The 14,777-nt window shown below is 48.4% G+C and overlaps 1 protein-coding gene across 1 annotated transcript in view; it reads right to left on the reverse strand.

The window, feature by feature from the left end:
• The window catches only part of LOC128266949 (tyrosine-protein kinase Dnt), a 40,232-nt gene extending 32,927 nt beyond the window's left edge, over positions 1-7,305 (reverse strand). The window contains exon 1 of the mRNA XM_053003738.1: positions 7,158-7,305. Within this exon, the coding sequence (XP_052859698.1) occupies positions 7,158-7,305 (148 nt within the window). The remainder of the gene's footprint in view (positions 1-7,157) is intronic.
• Between the last annotated feature and the right edge of the window lie 7,472 nt (positions 7,306-14,777).

A 14,777-nucleotide genomic window follows, 5' to 3' on the forward strand; every position in this document is an offset into this window, starting at 1 on the left:
CCTTATCACTAGGTTAATAGCATATTTAATTACGCCACAGTCGGCTCCGGGAAACACGTGTAGACGGCAGACGGCGCTCGCCGACGGTTCTCCCAGTGGGTGTTTGTGGTGTTTTGAGACGTCCTCGCTATGTTAAGTGGCCAACTTTCGCCAAACTATTACCATATTGATAAGACGACTCTCTGCCCGGCCCTCCACGAAGGAGGGGATAAAGTGCGCTGGGCTTTGGGCCGGTCGGCCGGGTGTGATACAATATGCGAAATGGCGAAACATTCTCAGCGGAATGCAATTATCATCGTTCTCGATGGATTTCCACGCCGAGAGCGAACTCCGACTGAAAACCGGCATCCATTATCTAGCAATGTAGGAAAACTACTCCGAACCACTCCGAACCCGAACTGGGAGCCCGGGCGGAAGGGCCCGGGTGGAGTATCGCCTGGAAGCGCCACTATCAATTTTATTTATCATGAAAATTGAATGTAGAACCCTACCCTCTGTATCCGACTCGCCGTTACTGAGCGATGACGAACCCGGCCACGGCCGAAGTATGTGCCACCCGTGCACCCGTGCATGGAAGTCCTGCTTTCAGAGGGGAGGGTCGGAACGTGTGCCGAGCTCGCCGACGTGCCAAAAAAGATCTTGATTCCGGCTCCGAGGGGTCGGCTCGGCACTTTCGTGGGACGAAAACTTATCTGGCGTCTAGCATTCCGGGGCCCAAGCCGTTCCCACAATTGGCAAGACGCCGGCGAGGTTCACGAGATGTTTCCGGCCGACTGCACACGCATCACCCGGAGAGAGAGGCACATTGAAACCATTCCCGGAGCACCCGGAGCAGCATGATCCTGCGGGAGCTAGGGGGTCGCGGCCGGCTCGGTCTTCGAAAGTCTTATCACCGGCGGTACACCTACAGGACCTAGCTAGGCTGGGCTCGAAATGAAATTAAACAAAGCCGAAAGCCGAGCACTCCTCCCTCGGAAGGAAGGGCAAAATGTACAAAAGCAGGAACTTTGATTTCATCACGAGGAACGAATCCTATCGCCCCCCGCGCCCGTTTTGTGTCCCACTTTTTATCCCCTGTGTGAGCCGGATCCCTGCCTGGTGTGAAACGGGATTTACTTTTTATCCTGCCCCGGAGCAGGCGAACGGAGGAATTAGTGCTCGAGCACCGGGCGTCACAAACTTTTGTTTAAAAGATGGCGACTTGTGGAATCTTATCGGAAGTGACACAGCACACGGCTAGTGGCCTGCCGTTGGAGTCGTTGGAGCGACATAGAGAATGGCTCACTCGGCAAGCAGTAAGCTAAGCCACCCATTCTGTGCTGATTGTTATGAGTTGCTTAAGTGAATGCGTCATGGAACCAAATAAACCTAGACACAATCATCACGGGCAGAACGGGCAGATAAGCCAAACTTTACGCATCAACATCGGTGCCGCACAGATAAAAAGAATACTTTTCGCACCGACCCAAAATGGCCGACACTCGGCAAATGGATGCTGTGCCGGGTCGGTGGGCGCGGGAAATTAGCGAGCTGTCAAATGCAAAGCTGCAATTGAAAAGAGCTCGGCGGCGTAACAAAAAAAATGAAGCTTCAAAAGTTGGTCTGGATCCTTTGGGATTGGCCGCCCCAAAAAAAGGACCCTCTCGGGCCGGGCCCGAACGCTGTTGCGCTTGGCATGTGTCAGTTTGCTGTGCCGAGAAGCGCACGGTTTGTTTACGTTTGATCATTCTTCCCGAGTGCTGAAAGCAACTGAAACAAGGCAAATGAAGAAAAGAAGAAAGAGAATGCGAACGAAAAATCACTTTATGAAACAAGCACGAGGTGCGTTTATGGTGCGTGAAGATGACGCGAGGATGGCCGAAGCAAAAAAAACAGGGCACCGGAAGTTCATTGGCGCAAAACGAAAAGCGTCAAAAAACAAATGGCACAAACAACAGTGGAAAACCCGGAGTCAAGGAACTTAATAAAATTCAACGTTGCATAAAAGGTTTTCGGCCCGACCTCCCCCCGAAGTGGTTTGGTGGCGTATCCTTCCCGTCGCTTAAATGGTTCCGCATTGCCGCGAGACGGTTATGATCGCCCCGTTGGCCGGGTCTTTGTTCTCGGGGGAAAATCACGCAGCATAAATTGCTGTTAGATAGCGTCTAATGGACCTGCCGGCTGCTGGCTAATATCTCTTGCCGATTCGGGAACCATTCGATACATTTTTATTACGGGACACGCTCCACGGATGCGGATGCGTTCGTCGTAGTGTGTCAACTGACGACCATCACAACACGACCTCGTACGCCTCTCGTATATGTTTTGTAATGTGATGTGCTCCAATTTTTCATATTCAAACGAGTCTTTCGGCACATTCCTAACCGATATGTGCGCCTTGCGACAGTGCACTATGCCACCCCGAGGGGGCACTCCTGTTTGGCATCCTGCCTGGAACGATAAACATACTTTGCATGCACGGATGGCTTCCAGACGCTCCGTTGTTTTTTTGTTGTTGCAAAAACCGGGAAAACTTTAAAGCAGTGATGTCTGCTGCAGACACAACCAAAACAGGCATGCGATAAAAAAAAAACAGAAAAGTTAGTTCCAAACTTATGAAATGGCATTAGATTAAGCTTTTATAACCGGTACTACCAATAAACCGGGTTTTTGGGGGGGATGGCTCAAAATCGGCGGCTGAATGTTGTCCCTGCTGTGGACCTCCAGCTGCCGCAAAGAGAAGACACTCGACCGGAGCGTCCGCCGCCAACACGTTTGGAATTTAGAGCGCTTTGCTTCATCAACTTTCAACCAGCGAGTGACATTTTCCGGATGTCATGCACCGCATGGCAGGGAACTGGCTGGGGTCGAAACCGGTGCTCGGTTGTCCCAGAAACCGGGCCTAGCACAAGGAGCCACCCATCCATCGTAGCGCGGATCTCTATGCAGGACATGTTGCGGCAATGTATCATGTACGGCCACGCCGTGTCCCCGGCCGAAAGATTCTGTGCGCCGCGTGACGGTGACGAAACCGTACACAAATCATGTGCATCCTGATATCGTCCTGATGCACCCGAGTAGCGCGAAAACAAGAAAGGACACATTATGGTGAGGCGCAAAAGTTCTGATGCCGAACGCTTTTTTGACACATTTGGTGCAATGGAGCGAGTCACTGTTGGAAGAGCGCCTTATCGGCACCACAGAGTGTGCGTCACTGAAGCAGCTGTGTCCTGTGGCTCCTGGGAACGAAGAGTCATAAATTTCAAGTATTTCTTTCGCTTGGACGTTTAGGTTATGTGTTATTTGGAGGTGAGTTTGCGATGCTACTTTCGGGATATGGAACCATTAAACGCCATATTACAATACCTTTGGCTGGAACCACATCCTCGAACGACTTTCCGCTAAATTTGGTAAGACCAGCAGATTCCTAGCATAAGCTACGATCGTGCGCCTGGAAAAAAATCAATTTCCGCGTAGGAGAACCGTATTTCCTACACTTTTCACCGTTTTCCCCTGCTCGTTGTTGATTATTTTCGCACAGAGAATATGCTTTCTAAAACCGCAACTTGAAAGCCTCGACAAAGGAGGAGACCAAAGACCGGACGGGAGAATTCCATGTCTGGACCGATTTGCTGCCCCACCGCAAGAACCCCGGTGGCGGCTTTTATACACTTCTCCGAACGCAGAGCCATTTTGCTATGGCAATAAATATTGGTGGATAATAAATTGATTTCAAGTGACATTTATGTCGATTTATGGTGGAGTAAGATGTATGGTATCGGGAAAGAGAGAGAGCGAGAGAAAGCGAACTGTCTTCCATGTACGGTCTCCTTTCTTTGGGTATCTTTTTATTTCCTCGATCATTTTTTATAGCAACGGTCGCATTGCGGTAGGACTTTCTGTGCTGTACGAAACCATAAAATAGGCTCGCGAAATGATAAAAATCTTGGCACGCGCTTTGATGGCAAGTGCATATGTACCTAAGTGTGTGCAAGGCGCAGTTGAGAACTTACACCGTCATATACTTTTTACAACATTTTGAAAAAAATGATGGCAACGATTCAGGATGCTCTTGGTTCTTTTCGTTTGATTCTCGTTTTTACTGGACCCCTTTAATGATCATAATTGTTATTAACTATCAACAAACCTATGTAAAGCATGATTCACTATCCAGTAGCATGCGATTGTCCTGTAATAACCATGAAACGTGTCACAGTCTGGTCTAGTTTGTGCTTCGCGTCCTGCACACAGCCTGGAGAAGAAAATTCACGATATTGAGCTGTTTCAGCACTTTCGTGGCGCTAACGTGCTAGCCGCACGTCTCGCGATGATGATGGCCACTGCAACATATAATCATAACGGCGGCTCCTTCTACTGCACATCCGCAACCATGCAACACCCATCCACATGGAGGCGATTTGTGTTTACAACTCACGCATTCGGGCTGTCGCGTCCCCGCCGTAGCAAAGGGATCATAAAATATGGAAGTGTTTACGTTAGTTACACGTAACGACGGGCCGCACAGCCATCGGGAAATCAATAATGATTGGAAGTTCGAAGGCTTTTAAGAAAATTGGTACTTATGGTACGGTACTTCGAGGTGGCCTAGTTCGCGGATTGTCGCGGATCAGTCGGCGTTGAGCCAACAGCGTACAACCATTGAACACGTACAGTGCCGCGTCACAATAACGTTCACATTCAAGTGTCTTAACAATAACTAAAGTATGAAAATTTTCCTATTTTCAGTTAAACGTAGCACCATATTTGTTAGTTTGAGGCACACCCAATGGACTCTCAAATTTAAAATGACTCGCTGTTTGTGCTGCCCTAATTTTAATGCTTTCATTCGCGCCCCTTAAGAAAGTTAAAAATATGGTAATTTTTACTCTACGCCAGTCAAAAGGAAACGGCCCCGTTTGGCACCCGGAACGGAGCTGCATTCAAAAACGTTGCTACAAAAGAAATTACATCTTTTGAAAGCAACAACACAGAAAATATGCTCTCGCACCGAGCTCGCGTTTATGGTGCGCACCGTTGCGAGCTTCTTTTGTTACGCCGGTCCCCGAAGTCTTTAACGGCAACATTATCAGCCGACGTTGGTTTATTGAAGCGCTTCGTGTTAATAAACGTTAACATTATCGCCTTTGCCGTTCTTTCACTTCGCTGTGCAATTTGCACCTTGGGAGAATAAGAGGAAAGTGTCGTTTGGCAGAAAGCACCAGGAGTCTGGGGAGGTCGTTAGGAATTGTTTCGCGCTATTTAGATAAAAACACATTTGAGTATTACTTTTAAAAGGCAAACATTTCCTTAAAAGTTCCCACGGAACACGAAACGGTCGGCCACTGTTTGCCTCAAAACCCGGTAGTTTTTTCACCGTCGATTTCCATGCCCAAGCACGTTCGCCCCGTAACGATTAGCTAACGACCGCACCCGCCAATTGATCTTTTCATTTAGGAATAAATAAATTCTTTATGCTCAACGTGTGCGCGGCCCCCAGTGGGCCCAACGGCCCCCAGTGGGGTCACCTCATACGGAAAACGAGAGTACGGATCGGCCATGTGCCCGAGGCAGAACCACTTAGTATTTCTTTTCTCTCGAATCCGAAAATCCGATGCTATGCTGTGGTTTGTGGCATAAATTAAGAGCGCTCCGGGCGGCGCTGACCACTGTTCACTACGCACACGGTTGACACATGCGTCCTGTGCCGTGTAGAAGCGGGATCGAAAATGTGTCTGCGGCTTCGGCGATTAGTGGCGTTAGTTGGAACGTCGATAATGATGGGAACCGGCTCAGATGGCGTGCCGACCAATCCGCCATGGCTCACCGATGGGCCGGTGCATATTGATTAGGCATAATTTATGCACAAACGATTCATTTGCCCGGTGGGCTATAAATAATTCACCATCCCGTAACGGGTTATTAAGTGCGAAGCGCTTGGATTCAGGTAAAGTGTTACAATTTTTCTAATTTTTACTCGACTCGAAAAGAATATTCATTAGTTACCGTGCACTCCCATCGGTACCAAAAAAGAGCAACATTTCAACACAGACACACACACACACACACACACACACACACACACACACACACACACAGTGCGATCACAGTAATAATATATGCACGAGCATGTTTCCAGTTCACCAAAAGCGAAAAAAGTGGCCGCCCAAGAAACACCCACTTGAGGCAGCCAGCAAAAATCTCGGAGGGGAGGTACTTTTTACTTCAATTAAATCCTCCCCGTCTTCCTCCGGGACTTCGTACGCCGTGCAGTAAAATTCCGATAAAAACAAACAACTCTATCTACTCGGGAGGAGATTTATCGTTCGCCCCACATTCTCCTGGACGCGACGTGCTCGACTGTGGGGTCGTTTCGAATGCGCGAGGGTTCCGAAAAGGGGTTCACCATTCAGCGTGTGTCTAGCAGCACAGCAGCTCAGGGGCTGGAAAACCACTAGATCCCGTTTTTCAACTTTTTGCCGGCAAAAATTGGCCTGTTCCTACAAACTCTTCAACTGTGATTGACGGTTGTTGTTTGGTTTTTCCTTCATCTTGTAACACGGCGCGATGCTTTTTGACGATAGAAAATGACAAACAAGCAGACCGAAGCATGATATGTTTTAAATTGATTTGCGTCCATCTCAACACGAGGTATGATTTATTTGAATCCGAAAGTAGGAGCGGTGGTATCGAAAAGTTTGAAGCGGCTCTCATGCAACGAAACGTCCAAGTCCATGTGATACGTTAAACCGGAAATCCATACAAACTTTAGACTCTCCAGTTTAGATTCCAAATATCGGTTGGTTTTTAAGGAATGCTACTAGAGTAAGCAATACTATTCTCAATGTAAACAGGAGTATAAGCTTCATACCAAGCCCATCGCAAGCTACTTAAGAAATCAATATTGATGACTTCTAACAAAGGTGAACTCGAGTTAGGTCTATTTTAGCGTACAATTTTGCATCTGGGCCCAGAATCTACGATTCAAGTTAAAAAATTCGCCTAAATGTATGCAACGACGAATAAAAATTGCTTCTTATATTCCGGATTTGTTTTCCTGTTGCTTTTGCTAAATTTTTCGACACGACAATAACCGAGACGACAAACCATCGAGCGGTTGGCAAAAATATTTGAACCGTGCTCGTTTGCGGTGATCGCTAATCTCGCTAACGTTCACTTACCCATCAATTTGATGACCTCCGAGTGGTTGAGGAACAGATCGAAGTATCCATGGGCGGGGCGCGCTAATCCACAGACCAACACGGTCACCAGCAGCAACCGCCAGGCCAGGAACGACTTCAGGTCGTCCGGTATACGGTGAAGGCTCATGGTTGTAATGCCACTGGCGCACGACCGACGTTTTTACACTATCTGGACGAGTTTTGGTGTCGCAGCCGACACCATGGCAACGATCCTGGGATGGATGGCTGCTGATCAGCAGGAACAGCATCGACCGTTTCTACGCTTTCTTCCTTTCGCTTGACACACCGTGGCTTCGTCCCGCGAGACTAGACGCCCCACGAAGGGTTTCATAGCGATGGCATCGGTTTACCAAAAAGCACTACCGGGAATTTTCCTTTCGTGATGAAACGGAGATCTCGTGCTGTGATGGCACGCGCCGCACTGAATGCTTACTATCACGAGTCACTATCAGAATCAAGGCATTGATGAACTATATTTAACTACATCACCGTTTAACAAACACTAATTTTCACACAGCAGCTTGGAGTGACCTAAATAAGGAAAATAAAATTATTACACTCATAAGAAAAACGCAAAAGAAAACTGCACCCCAAAAAGGATTTTGCACCACAAAAGCACCACATTTTGGCACTCAGTAGCCCAAACGGGTGCACTTGGGGTTTCACTAATCGCCGCGGGCCCATCAAGAGCTATCGGCCACGGGAGACCACTTCCGGACCGCTGAGAAGCGATCGTTAGCCGATCCTGGTCCACCCGTTGGCTCCTTTGCACTTCCCAATTTCACGCACACTGCCGAAGAACACACACGCACCGCACAGCCGACGCGCTTGACGTGGATTGGATTAAATTTTTGAAATTTTAATCATCAGCGCTTCATTCACGATTCACGTAATCCGGCGCGCGTAGATAACGACGAAAGGAGGTTTATCCGGCTTCCGAATTTTCTCTCTCTCTCGCCCTGACACTCTCCCTCTGGGACGACATTTCGAAGGCTCACTTGCAATGCTCGCCGTCGGTGTGTTGTTGTTTTTGCGTCCGCCATAATTAGATATTAATGCTCAGCGAGCATGATTAATTTCCGTTTAATTCAATTGGCCGCCTTCTGCAAAATTCACGCACCGCACCGTGAACCGGAGAGGAGCTACCCCCGGGGGGTGCCACGGTGGCACGGCGTCCAGTGCCGGTCGCCAGGCAACGCAAACATGCGCCTCTGCCGGTATGCAGTGCAGTGTGGCCGTCACAGTTCGGATGCACTAACACACTCGTACGGCCAGGATGAGAAATAAACAGAGAGGCGGAAGCCCAAAAACTGGAATACCGGCTGCGTTCGGGTGCGAAAAACCGTGTGGTCGCTCGGATGGACGTACCGTGATCCTGGTGAGGCCGCTCTGTCGTCCGTTCGCCGGCGACTGTCGATTAAAACTGACGGCCCGAGGTGAATCCTTCGTCCAACCAACCACCCAAAACCCGACCGAAGGACCAACCAGTTCCCCGTTCGGTCGGTAAAATGTCAACACGCGTGCGCCACTATTCCGCATATCCTTCGTCGGAAGGTTTTTGGGCCCCTTCCGACAGGAACAAAAAAAACCGGGAACTTGTTGCATGGCCCCATGGTTCGGCGGCGGGGCGGCATTAGAGCACATTCGACGCCGATGCCGGTAGTAAACATGTTGCAGGATTTGCCACCCACCCACCCGCTAAGGTGGGTGTGGTAGTAAACAAGGCAACCCGGCCCGACGAGCCGAGCGTTTGTTGATGCGCGTGGAGGCCGCTACGTTACAGCAAATGTTGGCCACGTTGGCCGCTTTTCCCGACCGCCTTCACCAACCCCCTCCCGGTAACGCGCAAGTACTCGCGCCGGGGGCACGCCGAGCACGTGCCAGAGTTTCCGGTATTTCGCTCGGTTTGTTGCTCAAGTGGCACGGCAAATGATGGGGAGGCCTCGGCGCGGCATAATGCTGAGAATCACACCCCAATTCCCTCCCCCGCCCCTGCACAAATATGAAGCCTTGCGGGGCTCGCGTTTCGGGCGATTAATGCGCAGCTCGAGTGCAGCGAAATGCAACACGGGCCGTGGCCGTGCCGTGATAAAGTGCATCGCCATCTGCAGTGCGTGCCGTTACATTACGCGAAACGAAGTCCAATGTGAACATCAGATTTGGAAGCGCGGTCACACAGACCCCGCGCGCTCTCTCATTTCGCTTATCGGCCGTGTCGTAACACACTAACCGAGCGTCGTTTATCATGCACTCTTTCGAGTGCCATTTGAAGGTGGTAATCCGTACTGTTGCCGGAAGTGGTTTTACGAATTTCAGGAGCCCGGTAATGAATTACGCTAATAAGCTGTAATGTTCATCGTACCATGTGCCATACGGCTTGATTTATGCTGCAGAAGGTGACATAAGTAAATCGCTTCCCCTGTGACGCTTCGTATCAATTGGTTTTGGGTGCCCTAATCTACCCGAAACCGATAGCCCGTTGGAGACCCGTTGATTTATGGCTTCTTTTCAGTGCTAAGTTTGTGTACTTTCGGCCCCATTGTTGAAAGTATCTTCAAACAAGGTCCTAAACTTAGATTTAATGCCGGCAACGAAAATCTACCGTTCGTGCCCAAGTTACGAAGGATTAGGTGAGCTTATTCGCACTCTTCTCGGTCTCGGAAACAGAAACCAATGTGTGCAGAGCCCGTGTCCTCGAATTTCAATCGTTCAGTTGTGGCCAGCCAGCAATTATTTATCATTTAAATTTAAACCATAACCACGTAAACGTTCACTGGACGTGTTGGCGTGTTATTATAATTTAATGTCGATGGAAAATATTAAAAATCGAAGTTCAAAAGTAAATGGAACCTCTCGAGGAACTGCTCTCCCGAAGCTGAACCGTTCCCATCGGTTCCGGTTCCCATTGCTCATTCCTTAGCCTCGCGGAGCAGAAAACACTTTCCGCTTTTTCGATTGCCTGTGCAAATAAAACGATTCCAATTTCCCATTTCCCGGAAAGCTGCGCGATATTTGCATCTCCCGGTTTACCGGTTTATTTCGGCACTCGTCAACTCGCAAAGGAAGTGTAAAAAAGACTGAAGTCCCTCCGCCCAAATCCTTGTCACGCTGAACGGCGAATTTAATGCACACTTCCGTGCCCACGTACGTGAGTGGTGGTACTTGGACTTGAACAACAGCGTTTTGGGGGCTTTTTTCGGGCCGAGGGTGGTAAACATTGGGCCACTGGATTACACCCTACTTACGATTTACGCCCCGAAAAAAGGTGCCCCAGAGTGTGATAATTGCTTTTTCAACATTCGACGCGATGCTCAGGTTTCCGTGCTGGTTCGATGGGTTTCCGGGCGCTACCGAGAGCGGACGTAAAAGATCGTCCGTTGAAAATTACATTACCACACTTCAGTTAATTTTCCGATAACACGTCGACTTCACTTCGCTCCGCCCAGCAACACCCGAGGGAAAATGTAAAGCAGGACTCTTGAAGGAAACGAGGAACATTCTCTTTGGACGACGATGTCAGCGCCTGCCACTGTCGGAGCGCTTCAAAAAAGAATCCAAAGCCTGCTACATATGCGCTCGGAGCCTGTACTCGATTAATCGATTTTCGATGTGCGAACGTCAAGCGGCACACAGCTCATCCCGAAACTATCAAATGTCCTACGTCTCTGGCCCTGGCATCCACAGCCCATCCGTCCGGGATCCGTCCGACCGCTTGTCAGATGATCTCCCGAGGAAAAATGATGTTATCAGACAAAGGATTCATTACCCTGATCCCTTCAGATGTTTCGAGGGGAGGTTCGCTGCTTGATCCTTCGGTTCGCCGACTGTGGCCGTTCCCAGTGTAACCTCCGCCTGCGGAGCGGTCTCTTACATCAAACGCGCTTATAATCCGAACATTTGAGGTTGATTTTAGGCGGTCGATTGAATTTTCCACCAACATTCTCAACTCGCCGGGATGACTAATTACATTAGTCTGCGAAACAACGCCGACAGCGAGTAGGAGAGAGAGAGAGAGACAGATTGAGAGAGAAAGAGAGACAGATCCAGGAGAGAGAGAGAGCCTGTGAATGCTGTCTAGAATGCTGGCATGTTCGGTGTCGTCGACCGTTATCTGCGGGACCCCATTGCCGGCACCAAGAAGCGTCAATCAATTGAACATCAGTCATCGGAACATCCGGTGCCAAGTGGATCGTCCCGGAGCGTCCCGGAGCGAACTCATTACACCCCGCGCTCCTCCGCCATCGATGTCGCGGACGATGTTTGCCGGCCCGGTCGCTGAATAATGAATATTTTAAGCCATTAATTCTCGATGAAACGTTGAAGGATGCCGCTACGCTATGTGCTGGCAGCAAACCCTTTCCGGGAAAGCGAACCCTGTTCGGGTGGGGAAAATAAATGCTCCCTGTTCGCATATCATCAACGACCTGCCAGGATGGCAGCCAGCACCCTCCCGTGCCCGGTGATGCCTGAAGAGTCGTCGTCGTCTGATTGTAATTTACGGTCCGCGATGGAACAACGAATCTACCCTAAGATGGCGAGCGAGACGATAGTGTGGCTGTGTTGAATGGCCATCCGGGGTCACCGAGGCTGGACCGGAACAGTGGACAGTAAATTTTCATCAACTTTCCATTTTTCTCCAGCTGTAGAGTTGCCCAACCAGTTGCACCTTTCGCTCCGGGCAGACCTGGGAGTCTGGGTTCGTTTTGGAAGTGACGGAAGTGACGTACTGAAATTTTGTCTAACAGTTTAAGAAGGTTCGGCGGACCGTTCTTCGTTGCGAAGGATAGGAGTCTGCGGTGCCTTCCGTTTTCTTTGTGCTGCATAAAGGTGCAATTTTTCTCGCCGTTATCGACTGAATATCTAAGCTGGCAACTCGCCTGAGTATCCCGGCTAGTGCAGTGTAGTTTATGTTTGACTATTTTTAAAATACAGTAGCTTATTTAAAGTTTCACAGAGTCGTTTAATGAAAACTCAACGGCATTTGAATATTTTAAAATTTTTACATTCCTTTTTTGAGTGGATGGTTTCCCGAGGTGTGCATTGCATAAAAGAATCTGGCAGCAAAACATCCGTTAGGTCCTGCCTTTAAGCGGAGAACGGTGCAACGGCGTACTCGTCCCGAATCGGGGAATCTAATAACGGAGAATAAATTTGCATAATTGTATTATATTTTGACGTAATTGTAGCATATTCATAGTGGATCTCCGTGATACGTATGACAAAAACTTATCACTCTCTCTATCTCTTCCAGCACGCGGAAAGCACAGAGAGACAGTTTCACTACGAGAAGCGCATTTACACAAAATGGATCGTTTTTAAACTAATTATAAATATCTTTAAACGCTTCTCGAAACTAATTACAGATAGTTTTAGCTCTAGAACTGTGCCTTCGTATAAGCCCCTCTGCTCACGGTGCAATGCCGGAATTTATGCTGATCAGATGCATCACCGGCAGATGCCTTATGGTCTCTTATAACATTATCCACAACTTCAGAGTGCCGTGCTCGTGCGGTGCAGGTGCTACTGGTGCCTACGGAAGAAAACTATCCGTTTGCCGGAAATAAATCTTCATAATGCAGCCGAGCACCAGCGAGATGGAAAATTTTCCCATAGCACCACAACATCTCGCGCTTCCCGGCTGGCTTGCTTGGGGTGTGCTTAAGTATCTTAAGCTTTCATCCGTCAAATTTAGAGCATCACCGACCGAGCGAACAGGTGGATGAGAGCAAATTTTCCTCAGCTCAAGAATCACACGGCGGTTGCATCCAGCGCGAGGATCATGCTGTTCACAGTGAAACCAAAAGAACTGCACACAGACTCGGTGTCGATGCGGCTTATATCAGCTTTATTTGGGAGCGAACAGGGTACTTAATTCGGTGGATTTAAATAGATTGTCTATGGTGGCAACACTTCGTATCATGCTTTGGACAATTTTAATGCTAAAGGTGGTCCATGTTTGGCACAGAAGTAAAAAATTAGGGATGAAAAAATATACTAGAATCAATAATTATTTTCTAGCAATATTGTTCTATTAATACAATTAACAAAAGTACACGTTGTATATCGTTAAATTTTTGGAACTCAGGTAATCATTGCCGTAGAATAAAAATGGCTCGCCCGACTAAACCGCCCACGGCAGTGGGAAGAAAATGTTTAATAATTTTGCGAGCAGACCGCACCATAAGACGGATCCGCTTTCTTCCTATGAGTCATTCTACTACGCCTCCACGGCCCACCATGCTCGCCATTATCGTGCTCGCGCAGGTATCGTTACTTTTCGGGAAAATTGTAGCCATCGCTGCGGGTGGTTATCGAAATGCAAACATTAAATGAATTTCTTCTCTTTGAAGATAAACTTACAGACGGCGGACCGGCGGTGGCACACAAACAACAATATCCTCTATCTGCGCCAAGCTGACGCGTTGAAAGCAATACTTGTGGCTCCTTTCCTCGGGGGCCGTTCTCGCCCCACCGGAACGGGCCCGTGCTTCCGGTTCCGGTGGACGAGGGAGAACAAATACAAAGGGGCGCACAGTAAAGGTCGCCGGGACCGTGAAATTGCGCCCGGCCTTCAGCGGGATCAAGTAGCTATTTGTAGGCAAACGATATTTCCCTGTGCCCCCACCACACAAAGTGGGCCTACAGGAATTAAGCAAATAAAAGGACGAAATGAGTCGCTCAGCGAAGATGTTGTATTACGACGAAGATGTATTGGGGCTAAAATTTTTAGAAAAACTTCTAAAGTTGCTCAGGAGATCAACAACTGCATAGAACTGTGAAAACTACAGTAATCGAAACAGTTGTTAGATGCATCGTTCTCCAACTAGTGAATTAAATTCTACACTTTTCCGAAAGATTCAATTCATGCAAGCAGCTGGCGGGCGGACCCTCTCCCACTTTGGCCCAGCAGAAAACCCATCAGACCAATCAGCCAGGTCGATGGTGCACGAATTACACGCTCTAATTGGAAATTGTGTTGGATAAAAATTGGCAACCGGTTACGAAGGGAATAACGCCACAGCAGGAACGCAAGAATCCGGAGCTAAAACAAGGTTACCGCTCGAATGAAATTGACAAGCCTGATTAGGAGGGCCTCGGCCCCGGCCCAGTAACGGTATGCTAATTCGGCAGAACTGTTGCCGGAAGCGTCCTTCGCGTATACCTTCACCCTGTTTGCCGCTCCGGCCGGGGGATACAAATTTTGGCAAGGAAATTGAAAAAAGAAAAACTCCATAATGCCTTCCATTTCCGACACGTTCATTTGCAATCATTTCGGCAAGCGCCAGATACCGTTCGGCGGGAGATTGAGATGCCGAAACGGTTCCATCATATTCATTTTCGATATTTTACGAGAGTTTACGATGTTATGATTCGGTGCTGAGTGATGTGTGCAAATTTTGACGTTCAATAAGCGTAGCAAAAACTCAGATAAACATTATCTTTTGGACGCAAATATCGATGGGGAAAATGTTCATTTCATTTGCATACGTTGGAGCAGAGGTGATTTACATAAAAGCGGCTGTAAAATATGCAAGGAATCAAATTCTACACATTAATGAAATGCAATGTAATTTAGTGCAATGTATAATTGTGCAATAT

The sequence above is a fragment of the Anopheles cruzii genome, chromosome 2 (assembly GCF_943734635.1).
Source record: "Anopheles cruzii chromosome 2, idAnoCruzAS_RS32_06, whole genome shotgun sequence".
NCBI lineage: Eukaryota > Metazoa > Arthropoda > Insecta > Diptera > Culicidae > Anopheles > Anopheles cruzii.